We start from the raw sequence: 26,001 nt of genomic DNA, 5'->3' as shown, positions 1-26,001 counted from the left end.
CTTTACTGCATTACTTTAAAAAATAAGTAGATGTTATGTAAATACCCAGAGACTCTACAGTGTTGCTCAAACTGGCACTGAGACCTCTTGGGTTTCCTACTTCAGGGAGTTGTTTTACCTTGTTTGCATCATTAGTGAAAAGCCAGTCTGGACCGGGTCATATGTCTGACCTGATAAGCTCAGATTCCCTCTACATCTTCTGGCTTCAATCTCACTTCTTACAATAATAAGATGACTTGATTAGGTTTTGATGGAAAGCGGGGGTGAGCTGTGGCAGAAGCTGAGGTCCACTCCTGCTCCCATGTCAGTCCCCGGCCCTGGGAAACACAAACAATGCCTGAAAGAATGAGGAGATAAGGGAGGGGAAGAAAGTATAGGAAACAGGGGAAAGAGAGGAAGGAAAGAGTGTTTAATGTGGGTAGGAAAAGTGGTCCCAGGAGAAGGAAAACATTGCAGAGAAAAAAAATTAACGGGAGAAGCAGTGAGAAGGCATATGTAGCTAAAAGGTATTTTGAAATATTTGCATTATTTCAGATCTAGAAATATAACACTATGGCAGTCTGGCTGGGAGTGTGTGCCTTTGGAGAAGACAGATGCCAGCAGAGTGGCTCACAATAGAGTGGCATGCAAGTAGCCTAAGGAACAGAACTGAAGCAACTGGAAACAGGAGAGAAAGAGTTAGGAATATAGGTCAATGACACACAGGATGTGCCTAGGAGAATGGGAGCCAGAGAGGAAGGCCACGGCTATGGGAAAGGGGGCTGGTCCTTGCCATAGATCATCTTCCCCAAAGAGGGAGTAAATAGCAAGAGCTCCAGAGGAGGACTGTAGTTCTTTGGCAGTCTTTAGCATGTTCTTCTTCCTTCGGGAGACCCACCGACTGAACAGTGAGACATCACACTTGCAGGTGTCTAGTTCCCGATGTGGTGCCCAGAGGCAGTCCAAGCGTGGACACTCCCGAAGGATGAGCAGTCGGTCCCATGAAGAAGACCGGCAATCCGTGCAGCAGCCCAAGATCAGGAGCACTTCTGACCCTGCCTCAACCACAGCCTCTGGACCCCTCTCTCACACCTGCTCCCAGTTGGGTGATGGAGCAACCTTGCCTGCAACCAACCCAGAGGACAAGCCATTGGAAGAGGCTGTCGGAAGGACCAGCATGGCTCACGCAGAATATAAATGCCTAAGTATCAGGGATATGGAGCTTATCCTCACCTCTGTCTTTGGGCAGGTAATTAAAAAACTGGGAGCACATGGGGGAAGCCATGACAAGGAAGAAGAGTGGGCCATGCCAGGAAGAGGAGGGGGCTGAAAGTCAGGGAATTTGTACTTGAGGTCCAATGGAAGAAAAGCTCAAATAAGAGAAATTCCCCAGTTATCCATATCCCACCTTCTATTATTGTAGGGTTTTAATATATATTATCTTTTTATATTAAAAAAAAAACCATTCTAGCTAGGCTTTTTGCCCCTTCTTATTTTTTTTCATGGCTAAAAAATTTGCTTTCCTGCAATGTTCCAAGTTAGCGCAGGGTCTTTCAGCATTTGCTATGTTGGCTGGGGAATTAGCCATAAATGGAAAGTCATAGACTTACTACTCATTACTCTGAGATCAGCTGAAGACATCTGGAGGCCAAAATCTGGTGATTTTTTTTCTTCTCATCCTGAAAATTCTTGTGAAGGAATTCCTAATTAGGAGGATTGGCCCTTTCGGTAATTTAAAATTGTACCAGTTTGAAATTGGTGGTGCCCGCATCCAATACTGTGGGGGTTTTGGCGACAACTACCAATTTAGCTCTTTCTGCTCCAAAAGAAATGAAGACAATTTTGCTGCATTTCTGTTGGAGCTGTGAGTAGACTGGTTTGCTATTAGTAGAAATGCCTCCTTTTTCTTTTTCGCCCTCACACTGTGAAAAGCAAATGCAATGAAGGAGGAATGGGGTGGACGCAGGGGGTCTACCAGTTCGCACCTATTCGCTAGAACCGGTTGTTAACATTCTAAGCAGTTTGGAGAACCGGTTGTTAGAAGAAATTACTGGCCTAATCCTGTAAGGAAGGCAGGAAGGAAACATTCTGGTGTTGCTTACAGAAACTGCCTTTCTGTTAACCCTTATTACATTCTTGGCAGGACTAGACTTCCTGTCTCAGGAACTTCTCTGGAGTTTTTTTTCCTTCCTTTGCTGGTACTTTGCTTGTGGGGAGTGACCATTCAAAGTTACAATGGCACTGAAAAAAGTGACTTATGACCATTTTTCACACTTACGACTGTTGCAGCATCCTCACAGTCATGAGAGGCCAGGCGAGGAGATGCGTGCCTTGATGTGAGTGATATTGAGTTGGCCACGCCCAGCCAATAACATGACCAAGCCATGTCCACCCAGTCACATGACCACCAAGCCACGCCCACCAACTAAGCCATGCCCACAGAACCGGTTGTTAAAAAATTTGAATCACACCCCTGGGTGGAAGGAGCAGGAAGCAGGATAGCATCTGGCCACCACTGATCTAGTCCAACTCTCTGCAGAAGCTGGAGAGTTTATACCATTTCAGACAAGTGACTATCCAGTCTCTTCTTGAAAACCTCTAGTGATGAAGCATCCACAACTTCTGAAGGAAAGACACTCCACTGCTTAATTGTTCTCACTGTTAGGAAATTTCTCGTTAGTTCTAGGTTACTTCTCTCCTTTATTAGTTTCCTTCAAATGGTTCTTGTCTTGCCTTCTGGTGCTTTAACAAATAGTTTGCCCCCCCCGCAAACCCCCATCTTTGTGACAGCCCCTGCTATCACATCACCCCTAGTCTTTTTCCTGCAACCGTTTTTCATATGTCTTAGTCTCCAGCTGACTAGTCCTCTTTGCTGCTCTTTTCTGCACTTTCCAGAATCTTTTTTATATTGTGGTGACCAAACTAAACCCTGACAAGACCGAGTGGCTCTGGGTTTGAGGTTCATTGGCTCAGGGAGAATTGCCATCTTTGGTCCTGGATGGGGTGGCACTACCCAAAACAGACCCTGTGCATAATCTGGGAGTTCTCCTGGACTCACGTCTCCTGCTCAAAGAGCAGGTGATGATCATGGCCAGGAGGCCCTTCGCACAACTGCGGGTTGTGTGCCAGTTATGCCCTTTCCTGGACCAACAATCCCTACTCACTCATGCCTTAGTCACTTCTCCTCTTGACTATTGCAATGCGCTCTACATGGGGCTGTCCTTGAAGAGCATCTGGAGACTCCAGTTGGTGCAAAATGCAGTGGCCCACACAGTTTTGTGCAGACCCTGGTATGCACATGTATCACCTGTCCTGCAGGAGCTGCGTTGGTTGCCAATTTGCTTCCAGGTGCAATTCAAGGTGCTAGTTGTCACCTTTAAAGCCTTTCGTGGCTTGGGACCAGGTTATCTGAGGAATCGTCTTTTGCCAGTTAAATCTACCCGACCCATCAGAACGGGAAGGCAGGAAATGTTGCAGGTCCCATTCCCTAGGGAGATATACCTGGTGGGACCCAGAAGAAGTGCCTTCTCCGTGGTGGCTCCCTCTCTCTGGAACATCATTCCCCCAGAGATTAGAATGGTCCCCACTCTAATTCTCTTCCGGAAGGCGCTGAAGATCTGGTTCTGCCAGTGGGCCTGGGGAACCCAGAGCGGGATGGAGCCCTTTAAATGGTTTGTGTGACCTGCTGTCTCTGGAGTGGTAGGTGGAGGATGATTTTATTATATTAATTTATTTGATTCTTCTTACTAGTTTTACTGTTTTAAATGTAGTTTTATACCTTGTAAGCCGCCTTGAGTCACCATGGGCGAATAGGTGGCAATATAAATCCAATAAATACATAAATATATACTATGTCCATGGCATTTCACTGATCTGCTAAATTTAGGCACTTTGTCAAAAAATAAAATAAGACTTGTTTGGCATGATTTGTTTTTGATAAAACCCATCTTGGCAACTGATTATAATTTTATTTGTTACTAAATTTTTGCAGATTTGTTGCTTGATTATCTTTTCCAACACCTTTCCAGGTATTGATGTCAGGCTCATTGGTCTGTAATTTCCTGGATTTGTTTTTTTTAAAGATGGGAATCACTGCCACATCAGTTCTTTTCCAGTCCTCAGGAGTTCCCATGCATTTCAAGAACTCTGAAAGAGTTCTGTGACCACATCTCCCAGTTCTTTCAAAACTCTGGAATGTAATCCATCAGGACCCAGAGATTTGAATCTACCTAGAGGTGACAGGTGTTTTTTTTACCTTATTTTTGCTTATTTTAATTTGCATCTGTAGCCTGTCTTAAGGTTTTGTTTTTGATAAGTTGGTTTGTATTTTCTTTTTGAGTGAAGACAGATCAAAGAATCAATTAAGCAGTTCTGCTTTCTTTCTACTGCCTGTTACTCCCTTGCCATGTTCTCCCATTAGTGAATCAATTGTTCCTTTGACTTTTTTTTCTTGTTTTGTATGTGTTGCAAGAAACTTTATTTATTGTTTTTGACATTGTAAGTCTTAATTCATTCTGAACCTTAGCTTGCCTAACTTCATTTTTACAGGTTCAGGCAATTTGTTGGTATTCTCCTTTAGTTATTTTTCCCACTTTCCATTTTTTGTATTTATCCATTTTTTTTCTTTCATTTGGTCAGAAAGTTCTTTATGCATTCATGCTGGTTTTTTTCTTGGTTTTCTTGTATTTCTTGATTTTCTTGGTTGAGCCAGTCTTTCCTGGTTTTGATGCTGCTTCGTGCAGTCTAAAAAATGGGGTGATATATGAAGCTTCCTTGTTAATGTCCTCTGGGGTCCTATGCTTCCTGAAAACTGTATAATCTCTTGGAGAAAACATACCCAAATGTGAACAAACTCATCACCGCACATTGAATTCCTGAGTGACCTGTTTCCTTTTGTCTCAAAATCAAGTTAAGGTATGTAATTACTTCTTCACAGAACATGTTAATTTTAGGGCATTGCAAAACATGTAATGAAATGTTATTTTATGACATCTCCTAGAAAGACATATTCTTTAATTCTTTTCCTATATCAATACAACTGGCATCAACACATCTGAAATACTACTTTTTGGTGAATAATCTACTGAATCAACAGTAAAGGATCCAACAGTCAAGAAATGTGCCTCTGTAATGATATGAGGAAATGACTTTGGGAGATTGGGGAAGAGATACTTCCTAGGGAATGATCAGATAAGAGGAGGCATAGCCCACAGTTGCATAATGTGAAGAGACTCAGTAAAGGAACCTTCCTAACTTCTCAGACTGTAAAAGAGATGGTGGGAGATTTGCACTTTCAGACGTACAAGATTCTGTTAATGTAACCTTACAATAAACTAGCCTTAGTTCATCTGGTCATGTTTCCTGTCTGATCAACTTAGGAAGTATTTTATGAAAAAAAACATATTCAGATTCCAGGATATGTCTATACCTGCAATTAGTGGTGGGATTCAAAATTTTTTTACTACTAGTTCTGTGGGCGTGGCTTGGTGGGCGTGGCAGGGGAAGGATACTGTAAAATCTCCAGTCAGAGGTGGGATTTGCCGGTTCTCCAAACTACTCAAAATTTCTGCTACTGGTTCTCCAGAACTGGTCAGAACCTGCTGAATACCACCTCTGCCTGCAATAACTACAATTGAATAGGCAATGGCTTTCCCTGTGACACCCTGTGAAATTGAAGAAGCAAGAAAGAAAGAATGCTTTTGTGGTTGGAGGAACTTACTGAGAAAACCATGGACAAATCAACCCAGAGTTCTCATTTGAGGCACAACTGATCGGCTGAAATGATCATATTTGGGATATATTATGTTTGCTCTTTTGAGAAGGGTATAATATAATATAGGAGAAGGGAGAGGAGAGGTAAGCAAGATGGACAGATTCCATTACTTTATTTGATATAATAATTTGATTCATTGTATAAATCTGCAAATTGTCTCTGAACAGATGAAGCAAGTCAATTAATGTGATTTCTCTGGCATAGCACTTCCACTCTTTTTTTTTTAATAAAGTTTTATTTGGATTTCCACACACAAAATACAAGTAAAACATCTTTTTTGAAAATAGCATGGTCCCGGGTTGAACTTCTTTATACAGACACAAAACTCAATTTCATGCTCCTTTTTGTATTCTATTCCATATCTTATACTATTTTACATTTTCTATATAGTTTTTCCCCTCTTTTAATTTTCTCAGTTTTATTTTGATTATCTCATCTCAGTTCAAATCATTATATTTATACTTTTGTCTGTTTTGTTTCAATTTCATATTATCTTTTCTCATTAAACAAATTTTCTCCTGTAGTTACTAATTGGAGTATGACACCTTTATATCTTTTAATTACATCCATTCAATTCTTATTTAAACTTCAATATATACCTTAAGTTTATGACCTTCAATATCATACATAATACATAACTTCCAATCGAATGCTGCTTGGCACATTCTTCTAATACACACTATATTCTTTAAAAAAAGAAAGAAAGATTGTAAATATATGTAATTATAAATCCTCATTCCATTCCAGTTCAGTTCTATCATTAATAATCATTACAACCATAACATCTTTAACACTTCTTTTCAATTAAATATCATACTTCCTTAAAAACACATATAATCTCCATAATTAATTTTTCCCTTATTTCTCTTCACATATGTTTTATAAATCATTAAATATACCTTTTGTTACATTTATTTATTGACAAGCATCCCACTGAATTACAATAGCTATTTTATCAGACATTTTAATCATACATATTGTTTCATATTTTCTAAAATTATTTCTGCTTCTAATATAACCATACTATCTTATGTACCTTTGCAGAATCCTTTTCCATCAAGTTTTCACCCATTATCTCTAAATAGGCCCTGTTTCTCTATATTTTGCTTCTGTCCTTTATAACTTCTTTTCCTTTCTTTCTTCCCTCTCATCTTCTCCCTCCCCTTTTTACCCCCTTGTCTCTCTAGTTCTAATTCTCTCTTCTGCATTTCCCTCTTCTGTTGCTTTCTGATTTTATACTTATTTTTCACTTTATTTTTTGGGGAGTTGTTTTTCCCAATCTTAAACTTCCCATTCTCTTTCCCCCCTTTCATTTTTCCCCCCCATCTAAGATTACTTGTTCATTAAAGATGGCTTCTTCTTTGTCACAATCTTCTTGTTTTGCAGGCATTTCTTGTTGTTTCTCATAATTCCAAATCTCCATTTCTAAAAACTGAAATACAAAGCCAAAAGAACCTCTCCCTTCTTGTGCATCTTCTTTGTACTTTTTAAGTTCCATTTTCAGTTCTTCTAAAAGTGGAGCCATTTTAAAAAGTTTTAAACAAGCACCCGATTGATTTTAATCATTCAAAACAATAACCAAGAATCCAGAAATCATCAAGTAATCCAGATAGTCCTGAGTTATATCTTCTTATTTCTTTTTCGACTTTCTCTTCCTGGGGTTTTTGTTGCGATATTTCAGTTAGAATGTATCTTTTTGTTGAGATTTTGCTGTAAGTTCTTTTTTAATTCCAGGCAGTCTCCTCCCTTCCAGATCCTACCCTTTTATTCTTTTTCTCTCCTTTCCTGTTTTCAAAAGCTTTTAATTATCCAGAAATCTTTATTATCCCTTTGACTTTTTTATTTTCAGTATTAAATGCCTATTGATGTCAAAGTGGATTTTTTTTCGAATTTCTTGCTTAAGTCTCTTAGCTGTCAGTATAGGAAAAGGAGAAAACCAAATATTTTCCCTTTTCTCTCTCCTTCGCAGCTTAAAAATCTTCTTAGGGAACAATGTTATTGTTTTTTAACAGTTTCAATTCCAGGGTACCTTATTTGTTGCTTTTGCTGTTTGACCCGGTCAACCAAAACTTTCTCTTCTTATCTTCCTCCTGCACATTCTTTTCTGGTCGAGTTCTTCTTTGTGGTGGCCATTTCTGACCACCGCTGCAACCGCCTTCGGGAAAGGGAGTAATGGCCAGCTGGGGAGGAGAGATGCGGCTCTCCTCAACCCTGCTGGCAATCTCCCCTCTCTTCACCACCTCTACGGGGTGGCTTAGTCCCAGCCAGCTTGGGGCGCTCCAGCGGCGAGCATGGATCGAAGCCTCACAGAGACGAGGCTTCGGTCTGTCGCTGAAGAAGCTCAAACCGGAAGTCCAGCACTTCCACTCTTAAAGCTTTCTAATTTTTCTAATGTAAACCTGGGCCTTTCCCATGTGTTATATTAGAATTTTCAATAAGCTAGGGAAAACTACTTTGTGTTAGAAAGGCTTTAACTACTTAAACAAACAAGCCTGAATCTCTCTGCATGCTTCTATGACTCACAAAAGTTGATCAGATTGTATGACCCAAATGTGCTTTCAAAATAAGCCTTTGATTTGTATCAATTTTCATAAATGCTACAATTGTACTTTTATTTCCCACTAGGGAATTGTTCAGACAAGATATTGTTTTTCCATTTGTAATACCTCTCTCCCAATATCTGTCCTGAATTAGTATTACTGAATTATTTATAACAGATGTTCAGCTCTAGTGAGAATGGACTCTTGAGTATCTAAATACAGTGGATTTTTTTTTTTACTAGCTGATTCAAATCTTGTGCCAGTTGTATGTGCTACCTTGTATGTCCAATGATGCCGGTAGGGCTACAGCATCTCTACTCAATAGTCTATCCTTGGTGCAAATATTTCAAAATACAGATGATTGTCACAGAGGAGAGTATGGCCACATATACTCTGACAGAGAGAGAGGTCTCTTTTTATGAGCCAGGGATTCTCTGTTTGCAGGCCCCTGGTGAGATGGGTTTTTGGAAGGAGGCAAGAAGAACAAACCATGGATAATGTTTTCCCTCCTGGGATACTGCAGTTCTCAGAGGAATAGATGCTTGCTTGCCCCTCCATTCTCTGCTTCAGCACCATCTATTATTGAGTTTTGCATAATCCTGAGGATTATGGTACTACTCTACGCCTTTCCCCCTCCATTTACTTTCCCTTAATATTCTAGATATATTCAACAATAAAAACCCTGAAAATCCTCAAAGAGACTAAACCTCCTAGAAGAGAATCACTTGTTACTATAAAAAACCCACTGCCATCAGTGCCAGCTGCCTGCAGACCAATGCTCTGCCCTGTGGGATGGGGGGGCCTTAGAAGCCATGGGCAACTGCACCAAAACCCTTGGCAAGCGACTCTCCAAGGTAAGGGGAAAAAAGATGGAGGGGTGTGGGGGGGCTCCTCATCCTGTTGCATTCCCATTTTTCTGTCTGGCTTCTTGCATGCGGCTGTTTCAGCACATGTTTGTCTACTTTCCTTGTTCTACTGTGTCTGTCCATCAATGTCCAGATTTCAGGCCTGAATTCTCTTAGAAAATATGGCAAAATCCCCTCATTTGGTGAGTGTTTGTGGAAAAATTCTTTGCTTTGCCCTGTCTCAGAGTAACAGGCTTTGAGGTATCATCCCAAGATCCTTTAGCTCTAAGTACAAATTCTCCAAATTGTTGGAATGTTTTACAGAAGAATAATTCAGGAGGCTGAAAATGGCCCTTTTATTTTTCCCTGTTTGAATCCTTAGCTTAGCAGCCAGATCTGATTCTTTCATTCAGTGAGTGGGGGGGAATGAACAAGTTAAAACCCAAGATCAGAAAATACTGGTTCGTGGAATTGGGTCCCATTGTTTATGCTCATTTGCACATTCTTGCATTTGCTCAAGGTCAGTCATCTCCATTCTTGATGACTAGGTGAGAAGAACCAGCCTGTATCCCAGTATTTGCATGCCATTTTTGTACATTGCTTAGACTATCAAAGAGAGGAAAGGGTGACATTGAAGACAGAATGGAAGGGAAGAGAGTGTTGTGAATTGTTCAGTGAAGGAAACAAAACATGTATGTTGGAAAAAAATATTTAGGTGTAATAGTAGAGAATCTATGTAGCTCAGGGATGAATTTTGGGATTCTTGAGGTTCTCTTGGTTGTTTTTCTACAGATGTTTCATTACCATGTTAGGTAACATCATCTCTAGGCTTATGTTTCTCTGCCTGTTGTCAAGAGTCATTTTTATGTAATCGTCAAAGCACTCTAATTGTAACTTTTGCAAATCTTTGATAGAGAAGACATTCAACCAAAGCTAAACAAAAGAAAAAAGAAACTGCCAGACAATTTTTAAATTTGAAAGCATGAAGGAGATGGTCTCTATAACCAAATTCTCATGAACAGGTCGGCCCAGTTTTTATCTCTGTCTATGTTGCTTCAATATAGAATTGTGTCAATAAGCACTCTTTATGATTTCATAATCCCCTTTTTGTCAAATTAAAATTGATGGTTTGGTGGACATTTTTGGAGGAGTTTGAAAAATTGTAAGTCGTGTGGTTATGTGGCAAAGAATATTTACTAAGAGTTAGGACATTCTTTCACACCACCCATGTTTTAATGACTTTTTAAAAATATTTTACTACATAGTTTAAAAATCAGTTCTATTTAACTTTTATATCCACTGCTGGATAGAAAGTATAGGCATTTTAATGCAACACACATGAAGGACATCTGATTAGAAAAGATATATCATTTGCCAAGAAGAACCCTGTTAAAAATTCATTGCTCTCCTCACCAAACCACAATTCCTTGAGTTTCAGTCTAAATCTGTAGGGACAACATGTAGGACAAAAGGCAGAGAAATTATTAGGAAAAATGAGCACACCTACTATGATGGTCTAAATATGTTATTGTTAGGATCTATATTTCTGTGCTTGAGGCACTGGTGTATGTATCCAGCAGTATGACATTTTGGAAAGAGTGGAATATGTATTCTATGTCTCCCTGCATGAGTATTATCTGTGGTATTAGCAAAATAGCAAATGCTTGTACTCCAGCATGCACCCTGCTGCGCTGATGTTACAAACAATGCTTTTGACTCCCATTAAGGATTCACTGAAGGGTTGTGCAGGTTGAAATATACTGTACCATCAGCTGGCCGTTAAGATGGATGTTAAGAATTTCTCATGTGGTAACATTTCTCAGTCGTTCCTTGTTTTTCTTTTGTATTCTTTTCCTTTTTTCCTTTCTATCTGTTCTTTCCTTTCCATTACATTCTTCCTTTCCAAGAATTTCCCAAGAGTCAGGAACCTTAAGCTTTCAGGTGTGATAGGATAGGGCCTTTAATCAAACGTACCTAATTTCAGGCTATTGTGAAGGAGAATAAGCAACCCTCAGAAGCTCTTGACTCCCCAACGTCTTCTAACAGCAAGCTGGATGAAATGGCTGATGGCACACAGTATCCATCTTTGCAGAATTACTCAATGCTGCATGGCTTGGTGGGGCCAGCCTGCATTTTCTTGCGCCAGAGCATCGCCATCTCATTGATCGTACGTACTCTGCTTCTCCAGTAGCTGCCACCATATATCCCCACTTTCCATAATGACCCTCTGCCCTGCCCGTACGATTCTCCTCACTTACCCTCTGTGTAGTCCCCCACACTGCTCAAGCTATGAACTAGCTCACCTTCAGAGTTTTCTGCTCCCTCGGAAATCCCACTTACCATCTTTTCTGCATACAAAGTATAAACCCCTGGATGTATAAAAGTGTCCTTCAGTGACTTCATTGCCCCATGTCAAAAGCTCGGAAAATGGAAAGATTAATTAATAAGGATATATTGATATGTAGCTGTTTCGTGCACATTATGTTATTGCTGCCCCACAATAACCTCAAAGGACACATCAATAATATTTACACCACGCCATAAAAGAGGAAAGTGAGGTTACTGGGCTTAGGTGCTAAGACTGTGATGGAAAGCAAAGCTCTTAAGGCTACTTGGTAATTTATGGCAAAGACAATCTCCTATTTTGAGACTCCACAATGAGCAGATTGAACTTTTAACAGCAGCTTTTGAACTGCTGTCCAACTAGGTGAACCCTTTTAACAGATTGCCATGCTTTATCTGTTCAAAGTCAGTGTCCACAAAACACCCATTTTTAAAAGGAATGATCCACTGGGTTATTCTTCTTTCCACATATATTATAGGCTGGCATTCTTTCTCCTCCCCTCAGGATCCCCTGCAGAACCCTGGCAAAATCTCCTCATTCACTTTGGCTGACCCACATATTGGCCTGCCACTTTGCTGGGGGGAGTGGGGGGAAAAAGACTGTCCTGAACTGTGATGAAAATCGCACCTGTGCTCCTCATCCCGGTGTGTCCTCAAGGGCCCATCCCTCTATGTTGACCATAGTGCCCCCCCAACCAACCCTTCTTCATCAGCAGGCATCTGAATTGCTCCTCATTCTTCTCTCGCCACCCACTAAGAAATTTTAAATTTTCAGCCTTGTTTCCAAAGCATCCAGTCACCAATCACCTATCAAACCTTGCTGCCAGCCGATTGGATGCAAAGGGTATGTCCCTCTCATTTTTCCTTGCATCATGCATCCTATAGGTTTCTGGAATGTGTAGTTGGAAATAACAATCACAGTGACTGTAGCAAACAGTGACAATGCTGCAGTGGCCACAACTTTGCTAATACAACTGGTGAAAGATCCTTGAAATTTCAATTACATCAGAATAACGGATCCTGGATTCTGGATGCATTCTTTAAATTAGCCCATTTGAGATACCTTAATTCAAAACTTGTTGCAAAATCTCTTGATTCACTGTTTTGCCCAATTGAAGGCTACAAACGGGTAGGGGAATTAGACATAAAAAGCGTTCAAATAAGAATCATTTGACAAACTGTTTCTGTTTTGTCGTTTCACTGGCCTCTACTCTTATTCCCTCCTTAGGACCGAAAGCTGCGAGTGGAAGAAATTGAAGGTAAAATGAAAAATACTTTCTCATAATTCTTTTTTAGGTCTTTTCCAGCTCGGCTAGTGTGCACTCTGATCTGAAATCTAGAACCCTGCAGGGAGATGAGAAAGTTCTTCAAAGACATGTCCAGAAACAGGAGATAAGCTGGCATCTGAGGGCAGCATAGGGCTTGGCACTAATCACGATAGGATGTTCCCTTTTTAATTTTGATATGTTCCCCTGCTCTGAAAGAAAACAGTTCTTAATTCATCCCATAGTGTCATTGAAGGTATTTTAATCTCCTCAATCTGCCTCTCAGAACAGCCCACAACTGTTCCTGCAGAACTCAAGCTGAAGGGAAGAGAAGTTTACTAGATAGTGCCAGACCTCCTTTGTCCTCTCACTGCTCTGTTGTTAGAAAGATGTGATAACACTATAGGCGTCATCATCCTGTGTGGTAGTGCATTTTTGCTATTTTTGCTATAAAAAGTTTCCAGTTCTAATTTTGTATGGTTTCATCATTTTGCCTGGGTTCATGAGCTTGTTTTACTGAGATTATTTTTAATGGGAAGCAGGTTAAACCAATTGTATATAGGTAATATAAGTAATAAATATCCCTCAATAAATGTAGAGTGCAAAATCAAACACTATTTCTGTAGTAGAGGTGGTGTTACCCTTTAATTAATGCTAATGAATTAATGACAATTGTAGTTCTTAATTTAAAGTAATTTTTTTTTCCTCTGGTGTGAGGACCTTTCTTCAGCTTCAGTCTTGTTTAGCTTTTCCTCTAACATAGCAAGAATTAAAAGCCATTGCAAAGATTATGGTTTTGGCTAGAAATGTTCACTGTGTACTTCACAACTGAAGTAATACACATTGCTGTTTAAAGGGGGGGTCTCATAAGACCTAAAGTCTAAATCCTCATTACTCAACCCTCCTGCTAAGAAGGGGGATCAGGGGTGGGCTTCAAAATTTTTAGCAATGGGTTTCCTTCCCGGTTACAGGGTAGTCAGCCTCCTGCACCACGGTGGGGAGGGGGATGTTTTTGTCCTCCCTGGGCTCTAGAGGCTTTTCTTGAACCTCCGGGAGGGTGAAAACAGCCTCCACAGGCTCCAGAGGCTCTTTGGAAGCTGAAAAAGGGCCCATTTCCGGCCTTCCTGAAGGCCCGTTTTTCACCCTCCCCAAGCCTCCGCGCGTGCCCTGCACTTATGTGCCTCCAAAACGGGCCGCATGGGGACTCCTGGGAAAGGCGGGGAGGGACGGGTGGGACCAGCCACGAGTGGGATTTGTGGGTTCTCTGAACTGCACAGAATCTTAGCTAGGGGCTCTCCCAAACCCCTGCGAACACCCAGCAGCCCACCCCGAGGGGGATGCTGCTAAATGAGAATTTATTGTGTAACTAGCCTCTCTTGTTTATAGAACTTTGTGGGACCAACTGACATTTGCCATTTTCCCACTTTTTCCATTATTTTCTCCTACTGCGGAACTTCAGTTAAAGATGTTGAAATAATAGCACAATTTTTAAAGATTCAGGAAGGAAAATGCATCAAGACAAAGTGGGAAAAACAGTCCCAGGGAAGATCATTTTTTTCCCTTTCTAAAATGCTTGTAATTTTTATTGAACAAAATAAAACTAGTGGAGATCTTTCTAAAATAAAAAGATTGCTTTTCTATCCTGAGTCTGGAGAATGTGAAGGCTATCCATTATTATGAGACTTTAAAGTAATGATTCAGTTGCAATAGTGATGGCTGCATTGCTGAAAGACCTAAAGGACCAAGTTAGGGACAGATTGTCATGGAGAAAATTATCTAGGTCAGGGGTCTCCAACCTTGGCAACTTTAAGACTTGTGGACTTCAACTTCCAGAATTCCTCAGCCAGAAAAGCTAGGTACCACTTTAAAGCAAAGCTGGCTGAGGAATTCTGGGAGTTGAAGTCCACAAGTCCTAAAGTTGCCAAGGTTGGAGACCCCTGATCTAGGTTGTTGCTAAGAGTTCACTGACTTAATTGTTTGTAGTCAAAATCAATAATTAATGTTAGCAAGGTATCATTTTGCTTATTTAAACTAGGAAAATTAAGTTTGAGAGTTTCTACTTAAGTTGTGAAAATTGGATTTTCTGATAAACTTTCATTGAGCAGTTAATAAAATACAGGCATTATCAAGGGAATTAATGGAATGGAGTCTAGACATTTACACATTTTGCTGCTATCTTAAAGTTCTCTATTGTAGGTACTTTTAAAAATACTGTACTAATTTGCTAAAAAAACCCAGAATATTACTGTAAATCAGTAATATTGTGAAGCTACCTTCACTTATTTAATTTAGTATTTTTGTTGCACCAATTTGTTTTGTTAATTTATTTTCTTGGGCTACGTTTTCTTTTATGCTATTCTTTGCATCTTTTCTGTACCCCATATCCCTTCCTCTGAAAATTTGGATTTGAATGCCTGTGGATTTTTGCATTTTTGATCTAATTTTCCTTGAGTAGCTTCCAAAGCCACAATTAAACTGAAGCAGAGATGTTAGAATTGGTAAAAAAATATTGTGTATATTGCATTCTGTTACTCGATTTCCACCTTTGTATCAATTTGGTGCATGCAAGACATGAATGGACCATGAGATTTTCAAGGAAAACAAATTTAGAAAAAAAAGGGAAATGTGGTTCAGCAGTAACAATTTCAGATTGCTGCCCAGATATGTTTAAATAAAGCGCTATTGGGATCCTATATCGACAGAGCTGAGCACATAGGACAGAGCTGAGTACATAAAAGATGTATTAGCCTTTAAAAAAAATTTTTTTTCTATTTTTTACACCTCTGGAAATATTAACCTCTGTCTAGGGAGATTCTCAGTCATCCAGGTCATGGTTGTCCTAAAGGTGATTTTTTCAAGAGGCAACTGGACTTTGTTTTTCTTTGAAGACATTTCACTTCTCATCCAAGAAGCTTCTTCAGCTCTGACTGAATGGTGAGGAATGGAAGGAATGGAAGGATGTGCAAATCTGTACATTGGGGAAACAAAATAACTACTTCATAAATGCATGACACAACATAGGAGAACAAACCAGAAGTGGGCTGCTTCCGGTTCACACTGGTTCAGGTGAACCGGTAGTTAAGATTCTGTGCAGTTCAGCAAACTGGCAAATCCTACCACTGGTTGGCCCCACCCTTGCTCATTTTTCGGCCTGTTTTCTGGACCATTTGGGGGCCATTTTCACCCATTTTTCAGGGTGTTTTCAGGGTGTTTTTTGGATCAAAAACAGCCCAAAACGGCTGCCCAGAAAAATGCCCCCAAAACAGGCCAAAAACAGGCAAGGCCAGCCAGTGGTGGAATGAGCCCCAACTGGCTGAATCCTGCCTCTGCCTTTGAGGCAAGTGGCTGGGAGACGGGGCTGGGTGTGATGAGTGACTTCACCCACCCAGTTACATGACCAACAGGCCACACCTACCCAGCCAGAGAAACGGTTATTAAGTTATTCAAATCCCACCACTGGAACAAACACATCAGGACAAGATTCAGCAGTCTGTCTGCATTTAAAAGACAAAGACCACTCTTTTGAAGACAGCAAATCCACATTTTGGACAGAGAGGACTGCTGTTTTGAAAGAGGGGTCAAAGAGGCCATCTATGTCAAAATCTCTCAACAGAGGGGGAGGGACATGACATCATCTATCTTCAGTTTATAACAGTCCTTTCAGCAGTTTCAAGGTAGTACAACCATTTGTACTACTCTGGTGACCCTTAGGACACAGATAAATCTCCAAGGGGCCTCAACAACTCTTTTAAAAGGATGCAAATGACCAGCTGTCTGCAAGGAGTATAAATCCTTCCATTCCCCATCATCCAGTCAGAGCTGAAGAAACTTCTTGGATGAGAAGCAAAACTTCTTCAAAGAAAAACAAGAAAGTCCAGTTGCCTCTTGAAAAAGCACTTTTGGATATTAACCTCTTATTTTTGAAACCCTTTTGCCTAAACACCCTTTTGTCTGGGTATGGGTGGCTTGATAGTTACTGCTACTACAGGTATTTCCCAGAGAGATTTTATGGGGTGAGAGAGAAATGGGATCTTCATAGACCATTTGCTTTATTAACAAATAAAAGGAAAACATATCAAAAAAGGTAAAAATTTGTGTCACTGAGGAAATCAATGCCACTCCTTTGGGAGAGTCATCAATCTTGCAAGGTTTGTGTAGAATAAAATTTTATGAAAATGGGGAAGAGGAAATATAAAAATGATTTTTCAGTTTTAAGTTATACTGGTAAAATATTCAGTGGCTGTTAGATCTTCAAGGTGGCCCATACATAAAACCAAAACCCTGAGTACCAATGCTACCTTTATTGCAAGATTACTATAGCAAACCCTTGCAAGTCTGAAGGCACTTAGCCCCTCCTGGGCCTTTAATTAACAGAGAACTAGGAAGGGTCCCCTCTGAGATGCTTTCTCCCTATTTTTCCTTTAGATTTAGTTCTCTCTTATCAAACTGTTGTCAAGGCTGCGATTCTTCCTCCAGTCTTCCAAAGTTTCTCACAGTCCATTACATTGGAAAGAAGATAAAAATACACAGTTGTTAAAAATACATATTTCTATTTAAAAGGATCTCTCACTGGAAGAACTATACAATTATATGAAGAGAAGGACTCCATCTTGTCATCTGGTATAAGGGCTGGCAGGCAGGCTGCAACTGTGGACCAGAAGGTGGGGATAAGGGTTCGCCTGCCTATTAACTATAGTTTGTTATAACAACTTTTCTCCTTTCAGAGCTCAAGGAGGCTTTTCGGGAGTTTGACAAAGATCGTGATGGCTACATCAGTTATAAGGACTTGGGAGAATGTATGCGTACCATGGGTTACATGCCTACTGAAATGGAACTCATAGAATTATCTCAACAAATTAGTACGTACCTTCTTCTATAAGTCGACCTAAAGCCTAAGGAATACTATGCAGTAAGGGATGTCACATTGAGAAATGCCTTCCAGTTACATTTAATATGGATTCTGAGCTTTTTCTCCCCTGACCCGGCCTCTTTATCTTTAAGTGCTGGAATTATAATCAACAATGCCCTTTGACTGCCTCTCATTCTTGAATTACTTTTACAGCACATATGTTAAAACTGAAATTCACCTCTTGATCCCTCCCAATCTTTCATTCACCTTGTTATGAAGAGCATCCTTGAAATTACCTGCTATCTTGACTAGGAATATCTCAGGCTGACAAGTATTAAGGGAGGCATGGAACACAAACCTGAAAGCCAGTGTGGTCTAGCAATTAAAATGCTAGCCTGGCACTGGAGAGACCCACTTTCAAGATCATGCTTTGTCAAGAAACTCAGGGTGATCTTGAGTCAATCACTGTCTCTCAGCCCAATCTACCACAAAGGATTTTCAGGGTGGAGAAAAATGACAGGTGGGCACAATATGTACAGAACTGTGAGCAATTAGATGAAAAATAGCATATAAATTAAACAAATAGAAACTGCCAAATCTTAAATCTTTGCTAGCATTGTGAACTGTACCTAGAAACCCATGGTAAGAAATGCAGAACCTCCAAAATAGATGTCATATTATCATGTCAGTGACCACCAGTTAGCAAGCAATTTACAGTACCTGCATATTGAACTAACTGCAGCTTTCAGGTGGTCTTTAACCATAGCCCCACATAATCCACACTGCAGAAATCCAGTTGAGTGGAATAAGGGTATGAGTCACTGTAGAAAGTCCTCAAAACCCTTTTGGGTTCCTTTTTCTCACCTCCACAGAGCATTACTGTTTTCTTTTGTTAGTGCTGAGACCAAGGGCACTTTTAAACCACTACCATTTTCTTTCCCCAACCCCTCAAAAACTCTTTGAAGTCAATCCCCAATCATTTCCCCTTCTGCCAGCTTTGAAATGCTGAGAAATGGCAGAGAATGCCATGAACTGAACAATGTTTCCTCAGGATAACCACCAGTAAGAAAAAGCCTAACAAACAAACAAATAGAATTCAAACTGCTGCAATTCCTGGAGTGAAATCTTCTCTCACAGACACCTCACTCAAATGGAAAATAGCGCCCCCCATTTCCCCATCCATGTTTTCAGTTTGAATTGTATGAATAGTCTGAATGTTGTTGTTTAAACAATCTGAACAGTTGCTAGAAAAGGAGTCACTCTGGTCCTTACAGCTCCTGTCAGGGATGTTGACAGGTATGTGGGTACCTTCGTGTGTCTCAAAAAAAGTCTAGGTGACAGCCACTACTATGTAATCAAAATCTCACCCTGTGGGGACTGGTGGATTCTGCTGAAAAGATTATGAAGTGTGATGCTGCAAGGGTAGCATGTTAGCCATTTTGCAGCAAACTATGGCACTTTTCCCAGTGGCTCTAACCATGGTGGTTGGTTGCTGTGCTAAAATGGGTGAACTCAGCCAAGATTGATCCATGCTGTTTTGACTTTTTCAACACCATTGCAAGTGTTCCCAGGAGTCCTATAACCCAGGCAAAGCAAGTAGATGTGAAATGAAGAATAATGCTTTTTGCACTTCCTTTCTGCAGGGACAAGCAGACTGCAAAGCTCGAGGGGCCTATTTAGGTTTTTCTTACCACCTTTTTCCCAGTGATTGTCTTGAAACAAAAGTTCCTTAGAGGATACATGTTAAACAGAGGTGGGAGTTGTGACTTGAATTCAAGAGGAGGGGTGAGGCAAGAATTCCCATCAATGAAGGAAAAAAACCATGCACAAACTTCAAAGCACTGGAAATAGTAATACTAGTACCAGTGGTGGGATTCAAAATATTTTACTACCGGTTCTGTGGGTGTGGCTTGGTGGGCGTAGCAGGGGAAGGATACTGTAAAATCTCCAGTCAGAGGTGGTATTTGCCGGTTCTCTGGACTACTCAAAATTTCCACTACTGGTTCTCCAGAACTGGTCAGAACCTGCTGAATACCACCTCTGACTAGTACCCTTGTTGCAGTTGCAGCTGAGCTAAATATACTGGCTCAGCTTATTGAACATAAATAATAGAATGGGATGGCCAGGGCCAAAACGCTTTCAAATGAGGATAGAAGCCTCACATTAAAGATGTCCTGAATGTGCAAATGATTGTGTTAAGGAAAAACTATCGACTGTGTAGATTTTCTAACAGGGTTCAAATTCTGATTATTGAGAAAGCACCTGAGAGCAGGACAAGAAGCAATTGGGAAACTAAGGAGAAATTTCCAGACAGAACAATTAATCAGTAGAACAACTTGCCTTGAGAAGTTGTGAATGCTCCAACACTGGAAGTTTTTAAGAAGAGATTGGACAACCATTTGTCTGAAATGGTATAGGGTTTCCTGACTCAGCAGGGGGTTGAATTAAAAGACTTCCAAGGTCCCTTCCAACTCTGTTGTCCTGTCCTGTCCTGTCCTATCCTATCCTATCCAACTCTACTCTACTCTACTCTACTCTACTCTACTCTACTCTACTCTACTCTACTCTACTCTACTCTACTCTACTCTAGATTGATAACAGTCATTTTACTCCTGTGTATTTTAAATAAATATACTGAATCCATATAAATTCTGTTGGGGACATGATGGATAGAAAGATCAAATTTAGTTTCTCCCAGTGTGAGATGGCCTTGGCTCACAATATAAAATATTTAACTTTGTGTTGCCCTGCTTCTTCTGAAAATGCCTTTATATGTCTACAGCTGGAGGAAAAGTGGATTTTGATGACTTTGTGGAACTGATGGGCCCTAAGCTGCTGGCGGAGACAGCAGACATGATTGGGGTTAAAGAGCTGCGGGATGCTTTCAGAGAGGTGAGCTACAGTTATACAGTTACAGTTATAAGGATCAGAGGTAGTAGTATTATATGCACACCTGCTATCTTCCCATAATACATTATGGCTGAATATGCTAAAAATGATTTCCTGAATAAACCACATTTGGCTAGTTTCAGTCATAGATTGTTGCTTACAAAACAGTTCTGGATGAGTTGAGTCAACACACGAAGCCATAAATAAGCAAATCACACTGAATCATAGAGTGGGAAAAGCCAGGAATTCAAATTAAATCATATGTGACAAATCACATGATTACATACGGTGAGCAAGCAGTGGCTGGATAACTATATATTGTGGATGTTTAATTTTGACTAAATTGTCTGCTGCTCGACCCCCCCATTATAATGGATATTCACAATTTTAAGTTAGGCAGTATCAACAACAATCAAATGATTTAAACAGTTGGTATGTATACCTTCAAGATTTCATCAGCCTAAAATAATAAATAAGAAGCAAGTCACAAAGTGAGAAACTTACACCAGAAATTATATCCTGAATTTTTCATTTTAGGTTCAGTGTTAAAGTGAACAGTGAATGATTTAGTCATTGCTAGATGTGCCAAATGACACCAAGGACTCTGAGGATTATTTTCATTCCTAAAAACAGAGCCCCGTTACTCAAATTTCCCCCCAGCTTTACATAAATACAGAGGTTCCACAAGCAGAAGTAAAAATAAATACCTGTTATGCTTTAAGGATACATGAGATTATTTTTAGGCTGTACTCTATTAAAAAATAACTCTAGGGCTAACTTGTAAAGGAAACAAATCTTCACTGTTTTCATTAAGTTATCTCTTACTATTTAAAGTACCTTTGAGTAACTCTCATATTCTTGATATGCGTAGATTCTAATGTGATATTTAGGCAATAAACAGCTTTATCATTATATTTTAGCTTTAGTATTGTTGTTGCATAAGAAACCTTCAATCTACCAGGTTTTCCTCTGCAGAATTCTGAGGAAAATTCAGGGGTATTGTTTTTCTTCAATTTTTCATCCTTGACTAAGAAGTATATCCTCTATACTTTAACTGCTGTTTGTTTTTGACATTCTTCTGGGTCATACTAAGGCCTCACCTTCAGACTTTTCCCCATTTCTTAGGTAAAATTGACGAGGGCATATTCTTATGTATCAAAAGAATTCTTAGTAAGACCAATAAGGCATTGGAGAAAACCAATAGAGAAACTAATCACGTACTTGTGAAATTAAAAAGAATCCTCCTTAGTATTGTCTATTTTACTGGAATCATCTAGGTATGGGAAATAATGAAATGCTGGACTCCATGGATGTTGTACATTTGGGGTTTCATTGAAAACAAGTCACAAGTCTGCAGGCAGAGAAAATTATTTAGTATAATAATTTGAGACAATGGTACCATTTTGAACTGGGAAAGCAAAATTACAAAGTAGTTATTTTCAGGCCATTAGGAAACGTCCTCTTGCAACATGCAGAAACCCAAAAATGTTTATCTCATGTATACTGTTGCTGTCAAGCTTTTGCCTGAATACATCTAGCAAACAGAAATTCATCATCTCACTGAATGGAGTGTCCAACATGCTCTTTTTGTTAACAAATTCGGCAGGGTTTCCTTCCTGTAATTTAAATGCATTCTTACATGTCTATGACTCTGGGATGAGAGAAAAACAATTTTTGTGCACAGTAACATATTTTAAGAATTTAAATTATGTTATCGTTTGTTCTCAAGAGTAACATTCAGTTCTTTCAATCTCTTTTTATAGATTTAGTTTCTAATCCCTAATTATCCTCCTGGCCCTGTTCTGAGCTTATTCCACATTCTCTGGATCCTTCTTAAGTAATACTTCTTAACCGCAGCAGCTACCATAGATGTAATGAATGTTTTTTCAGGCATGATTTTGGTTTTGAATTTGCAAAGTTCACATGAGTAAACTTTGTAATGTAATTATGTGCAGCTCCTTGAAATGTCTGCTGTATGCAAGCCCATTTGGATGGGCAGAATCTGTACATAATGATGTATTGCATGGCATGGCATGGCATAGCATTGTGCTGTATCTACTATTTACTGACTTACTAACTTACCTTTATTATTTTTACAAATAACTCAAGGTGGCTGAGATATCCAACACATCTTTCTCCTCCCATTTTCCCTACAACAACCACCCTGTGAAGTGGATTGGGCTGAGAGAGAATGACTGGTCCAAAGTCACCCAGCTGGCTTTGATGACTAAGGCAGGACTTGAACTCATGATTTCCCACTTTCTGGTTTGGTACCTTAGATCAATTGCCATTGTTCGTTAGTCAACTAAGAACAGGAAACAATACTGGGTTCAAATGAGACTGGATAAGTATGAAAGATACTGTAGTTAAATGACTGGTGAAATAAGTTGTTTGTGTATTTCCTCCTTTCAGTTTGATACAAATGGTGATGGGCAGATCAGCATAGCTGAACTACGGGAAGCAATGCATAAGCTCCTAGGGCAACAGTTGAACTACCAAGAGATGGATGAGATTCTCCGGGATGTTGATTTGAATGGGGATGGTCTTGTGGACTTCGAAGGTATGACAGGAAAGTCTTTTTGGATGAAAATTTGTATTTTACAAATGGAAAATGATATCTGAGCCAAGAGACTATTTGGACTTTGGTTTTGATTTTGGGAAGGAATATATTGGACAAGCTGGCAGGAAAAATATATATTAGGGTTTGAGGTACTGCATTTACCTCTACCAATTTCTGTTTAATAGAGAATACAGTCAAAAAGGGACAGTTTGAAAGCTAAGATTTTTGTTTCAAAACAAAAGCAGCAAACACTAACCAGAATGGCTATATATTATAAGCTAAGCAAGTCATTTTTTAAAACTCAACTACTGTACAGCATTTTATTTTTTCCTATTGGCAGGCATATTTTAACTGGAGAAGATAAACATTTCAACTCAATAGTTGGCTCTAAATCTGTACTCAGGGAAGATTTTTACTCAGTGAAAAATGGCAAAATCATATTTTGATCCTGTAAAGCTCTGTTGCAATGTATTTATCTTTCTTTCATTCTTTCTTTTTAAGGGAGGGTATGTATTAATAAATATACATCTGTTTCTTGGTCAAACTACTAGAGTGTGATGAAATATTGGAAAAATGAGGTGAAATATTACAATGTTAGGATTTATAGCTAACTAGCCCACTCCTACTTCTCAGTAATGTTTAAAAAATGATACACTCTTTCTTCTCTCCTAATGTGCTGACATCCTTGCTCTTTTCCATATAGAGTTTGTACGGATGATGTCTCGCTGAGAAAAACAAGCAGCAATATAAGAATAAAGTGCCTTGAGAAGGACAACTGCCATATATTCCAGCTTCAATCAATCCAGCCATTAGGAGAAGGCAGCAAAGAATTTCCCACATATCCTATGCTTTCTGCCCGGAACCAAGCAGCTATTCCTAAAATCTAGAGAGTTCAGCCAGCTTCAGCACCTTTAAATATGTTGTGGACATTAACCAGAAGGAATACCAGATCTCTGTATTAAACATGACCATGGCCATTAACCCCAACTTCCCTTAGATTTCAGAAGCCATTATATCTTGTTAACTGTTGTAACACTGAACTCCTACTTTGTTCATTCCAAGAAGGCTTCTTAACCAACAAATATCCCTAATTGTTCCATGTGAAAATATTCCAAATACCTCTGTTCTACTATAAGAAGGGCTGTTTTGCTTTATTTGTTCTTCCTGTAACAGTCATTTTCTGTTTCAAAATATATTTGGCTTTCTACTGTGGCATAAGTAACATTTCTGATATGCCATATAAAGTCATAAACTCTTACAAATGAAGGCAAATATATGTGTCCCTGGATAACAATACAAATTTGAATTTGAATCAGTCACCAGAATGAAGATTTACTGTAGTAAAGAATAAATCTCTGTTCCCATTGACCGACCCTAATTTGATTTCACATCATAAGCTCTTCTTTCTAAGCAGGAAAGAAATGCAAAGGGGTTGACTTATGGCCCCAAATACTGTAGAACTACTAGGATCTAGATAGGCAGCTGGTTACACTTAAATTAGTTTTAATGTCTGAATAAAACTGATGATACAAAAATGTTGATTTAAGTCCACAGGAAGTAGCATCTATGATCCAAAGGTGTATCTACTTCGATGGAGCTAGAATGCTAAAGGATAGAATTACAGTATTGTTTCTTTTGTCTAATTCTAGGACATACTTCTTACATGCACTCTATGAAAACACAGGCTTTGTAGATTGCTCTCTACCATGCCAGAGTACATGACATAAAACAGTAAGTTACAGGAAGACCCAATTCTGATTGAATGTTAGAAAAACTATGCTAACTGTATGAACAGATTAGTACTGTAGTGGAACCAATAACCCAGAGAAGAGTAGAGTCCCTTTCACTGGTTGTGCTGCAGCAAAGACAATGATTTGTATGAGATGCTTTAACTTGGATTCCTACATGGAAGAAACTCAATGACTTCCAAGCCTATGATAGAAATATATTAATCTATTTTATTAGTAATTTTGTATTGGTAATTTTTAGTCTTCTGGAGAACCCTAGAAACTCTTGGAAGCTTGCTAGAATTCCCACAAAAAATGTTGAACTAGTTTTCCTGTTGTGTCTTTGAAAATTCCCTAAGGGGAATGTAGAATGAGCTTTAAGATGCACTCAGACACCAGAACCCAGCATGTTGTCTTCATATAAGTGTGCACCAAAATGTTTCACAATTTCAGAATGATTTCACAGCAGACAAATAAAAGTCTACGAAGATAGGGATTCCAGAGAAATCCAATTAAAGTATTCCCAAAAGATGTGTAATCCCTTCCTGAATACATTGAGCAAAAAAAAGTAACTGCGTTGTCAAACTGTAATTTAAATTCGTTTTCAATAACAACAGAAAACAGGTCTTGAATTTTTATATATGTACCATCTTTTATTTGATTACAAACTGAATACAAACTAGCAATATCATATTGGAGATCCTGTCATGTCCCCTCTTACCTTTTATTCTGAAGGCCAAGCAGTTTTGTTCTTTCAATTCCTATTCTTCAGATGTCATTTCTAACCTTCTAGCCTCTGCTGGTTTTCTTTGAAAACGTTTCAGTCTATCTGAAACTTTCAGGGGTAAAGCAGACAAGGAAAACTATTTCTTCCTATTAACCTATAATAATTTGGTTATGCATTTGCCTTTTTATAGCCAGATGAACTGCTGATTCATGTTCAGCTTCTAATCAACTACTGTTCCAAAAACTGCTGCACATTCTATAAATAAGCCAATAATTTTCTCTTCTATAATTGCATATTTTGTTTTTGAAGTGAAGAATTTTGACATTTGTCTGTGTTAAATTTCATTCATTCTCAGCCCATTTCTCTAATCTGACAAGTTTGTTCTGAATTTTATTTTCTTTGGAATTTTTCTTCCAGTCCTGTGTCATCTGCTAATTTAATAAACATTTATTCAGCCTACGTATGCAAGTTACCAATAAAACATTGCTTATTTTGCAAGTCTCA

At 39.2% G+C, this 26,001-nt stretch overlaps 1 protein-coding gene across 3 annotated transcripts; it reads left to right on the top strand.

Moving 5' to 3' along the window:
• The first annotated feature begins 763 nt into the window (after positions 1-763).
• LOC113423812 (calcium-binding protein 2-like) lies at positions 764-26,001 on the top strand. 3 transcript variants are annotated; one of them, XM_087950571.1, is made up of 7 exons: positions 9,005-9,146; positions 11,122-11,304; positions 12,709-12,739; positions 17,470-17,604; positions 20,377-20,486; positions 22,896-23,043; positions 23,747-26,001. In XM_087950571.1, exons 1-7 carry the CDS (start codon positions 9,105-9,107, stop codon positions 23,770-23,772), a joined length of 675 nt encoding a protein of 224 aa, XP_087806697.1. In that variant the 5' UTR covers positions 9,005-9,104; the 3' UTR covers positions 23,773-26,001. The 3 variants fall into 3 exon arrangements, with proteins under 3 accessions (XP_087806696.1, XP_087806698.1, XP_087806697.1); XM_087950570.1 differs by lacking the exons at positions 9,005-9,146; positions 11,122-11,304 and adding an exon at positions 764-1,228; XM_087950572.1 differs by lacking the exon at positions 11,122-11,304 and having other exon boundaries at positions 9,004-9,146.

This window comes from Notechis scutatus, chromosome 1 (assembly GCF_049901735.1).
Source record: "Notechis scutatus isolate UNSWTSFEM ecotype Mainland chromosome 1, rNotScu1.2, whole genome shotgun sequence".
Taxonomy (NCBI): domain Eukaryota; kingdom Metazoa; phylum Chordata; class Lepidosauria; order Squamata; family Elapidae; genus Notechis; species Notechis scutatus.
The sequence above is the reverse complement of the archived record's forward strand: the minus strand, read 5'-3'. Positions and strand labels throughout refer to the sequence as shown.

Excerpts from the sequence above, each read along its gene's own strand:
- LOC113423812 (XM_087950570.1), top strand. The coding sequence starts at position 851 with ATGTTCTTCTTCCTTCGGGAGACCCACCGACTGAACAGTGAGACATCA. Across the intron at positions 12,740-17,469 it reads GCGAGTGGAAGAAATTGAAG|AGCTCAAGGAGGCTTTTCGG; the intron begins GTAAAATGAAAA and ends TTCTCCTTTCAG. Across the intron at positions 23,044-23,746 it reads TGGTCTTGTGGACTTCGAAG|AGTTTGTACGGATGATGTCT; the intron begins GTATGACAGGAA and ends TTTTCCATATAG.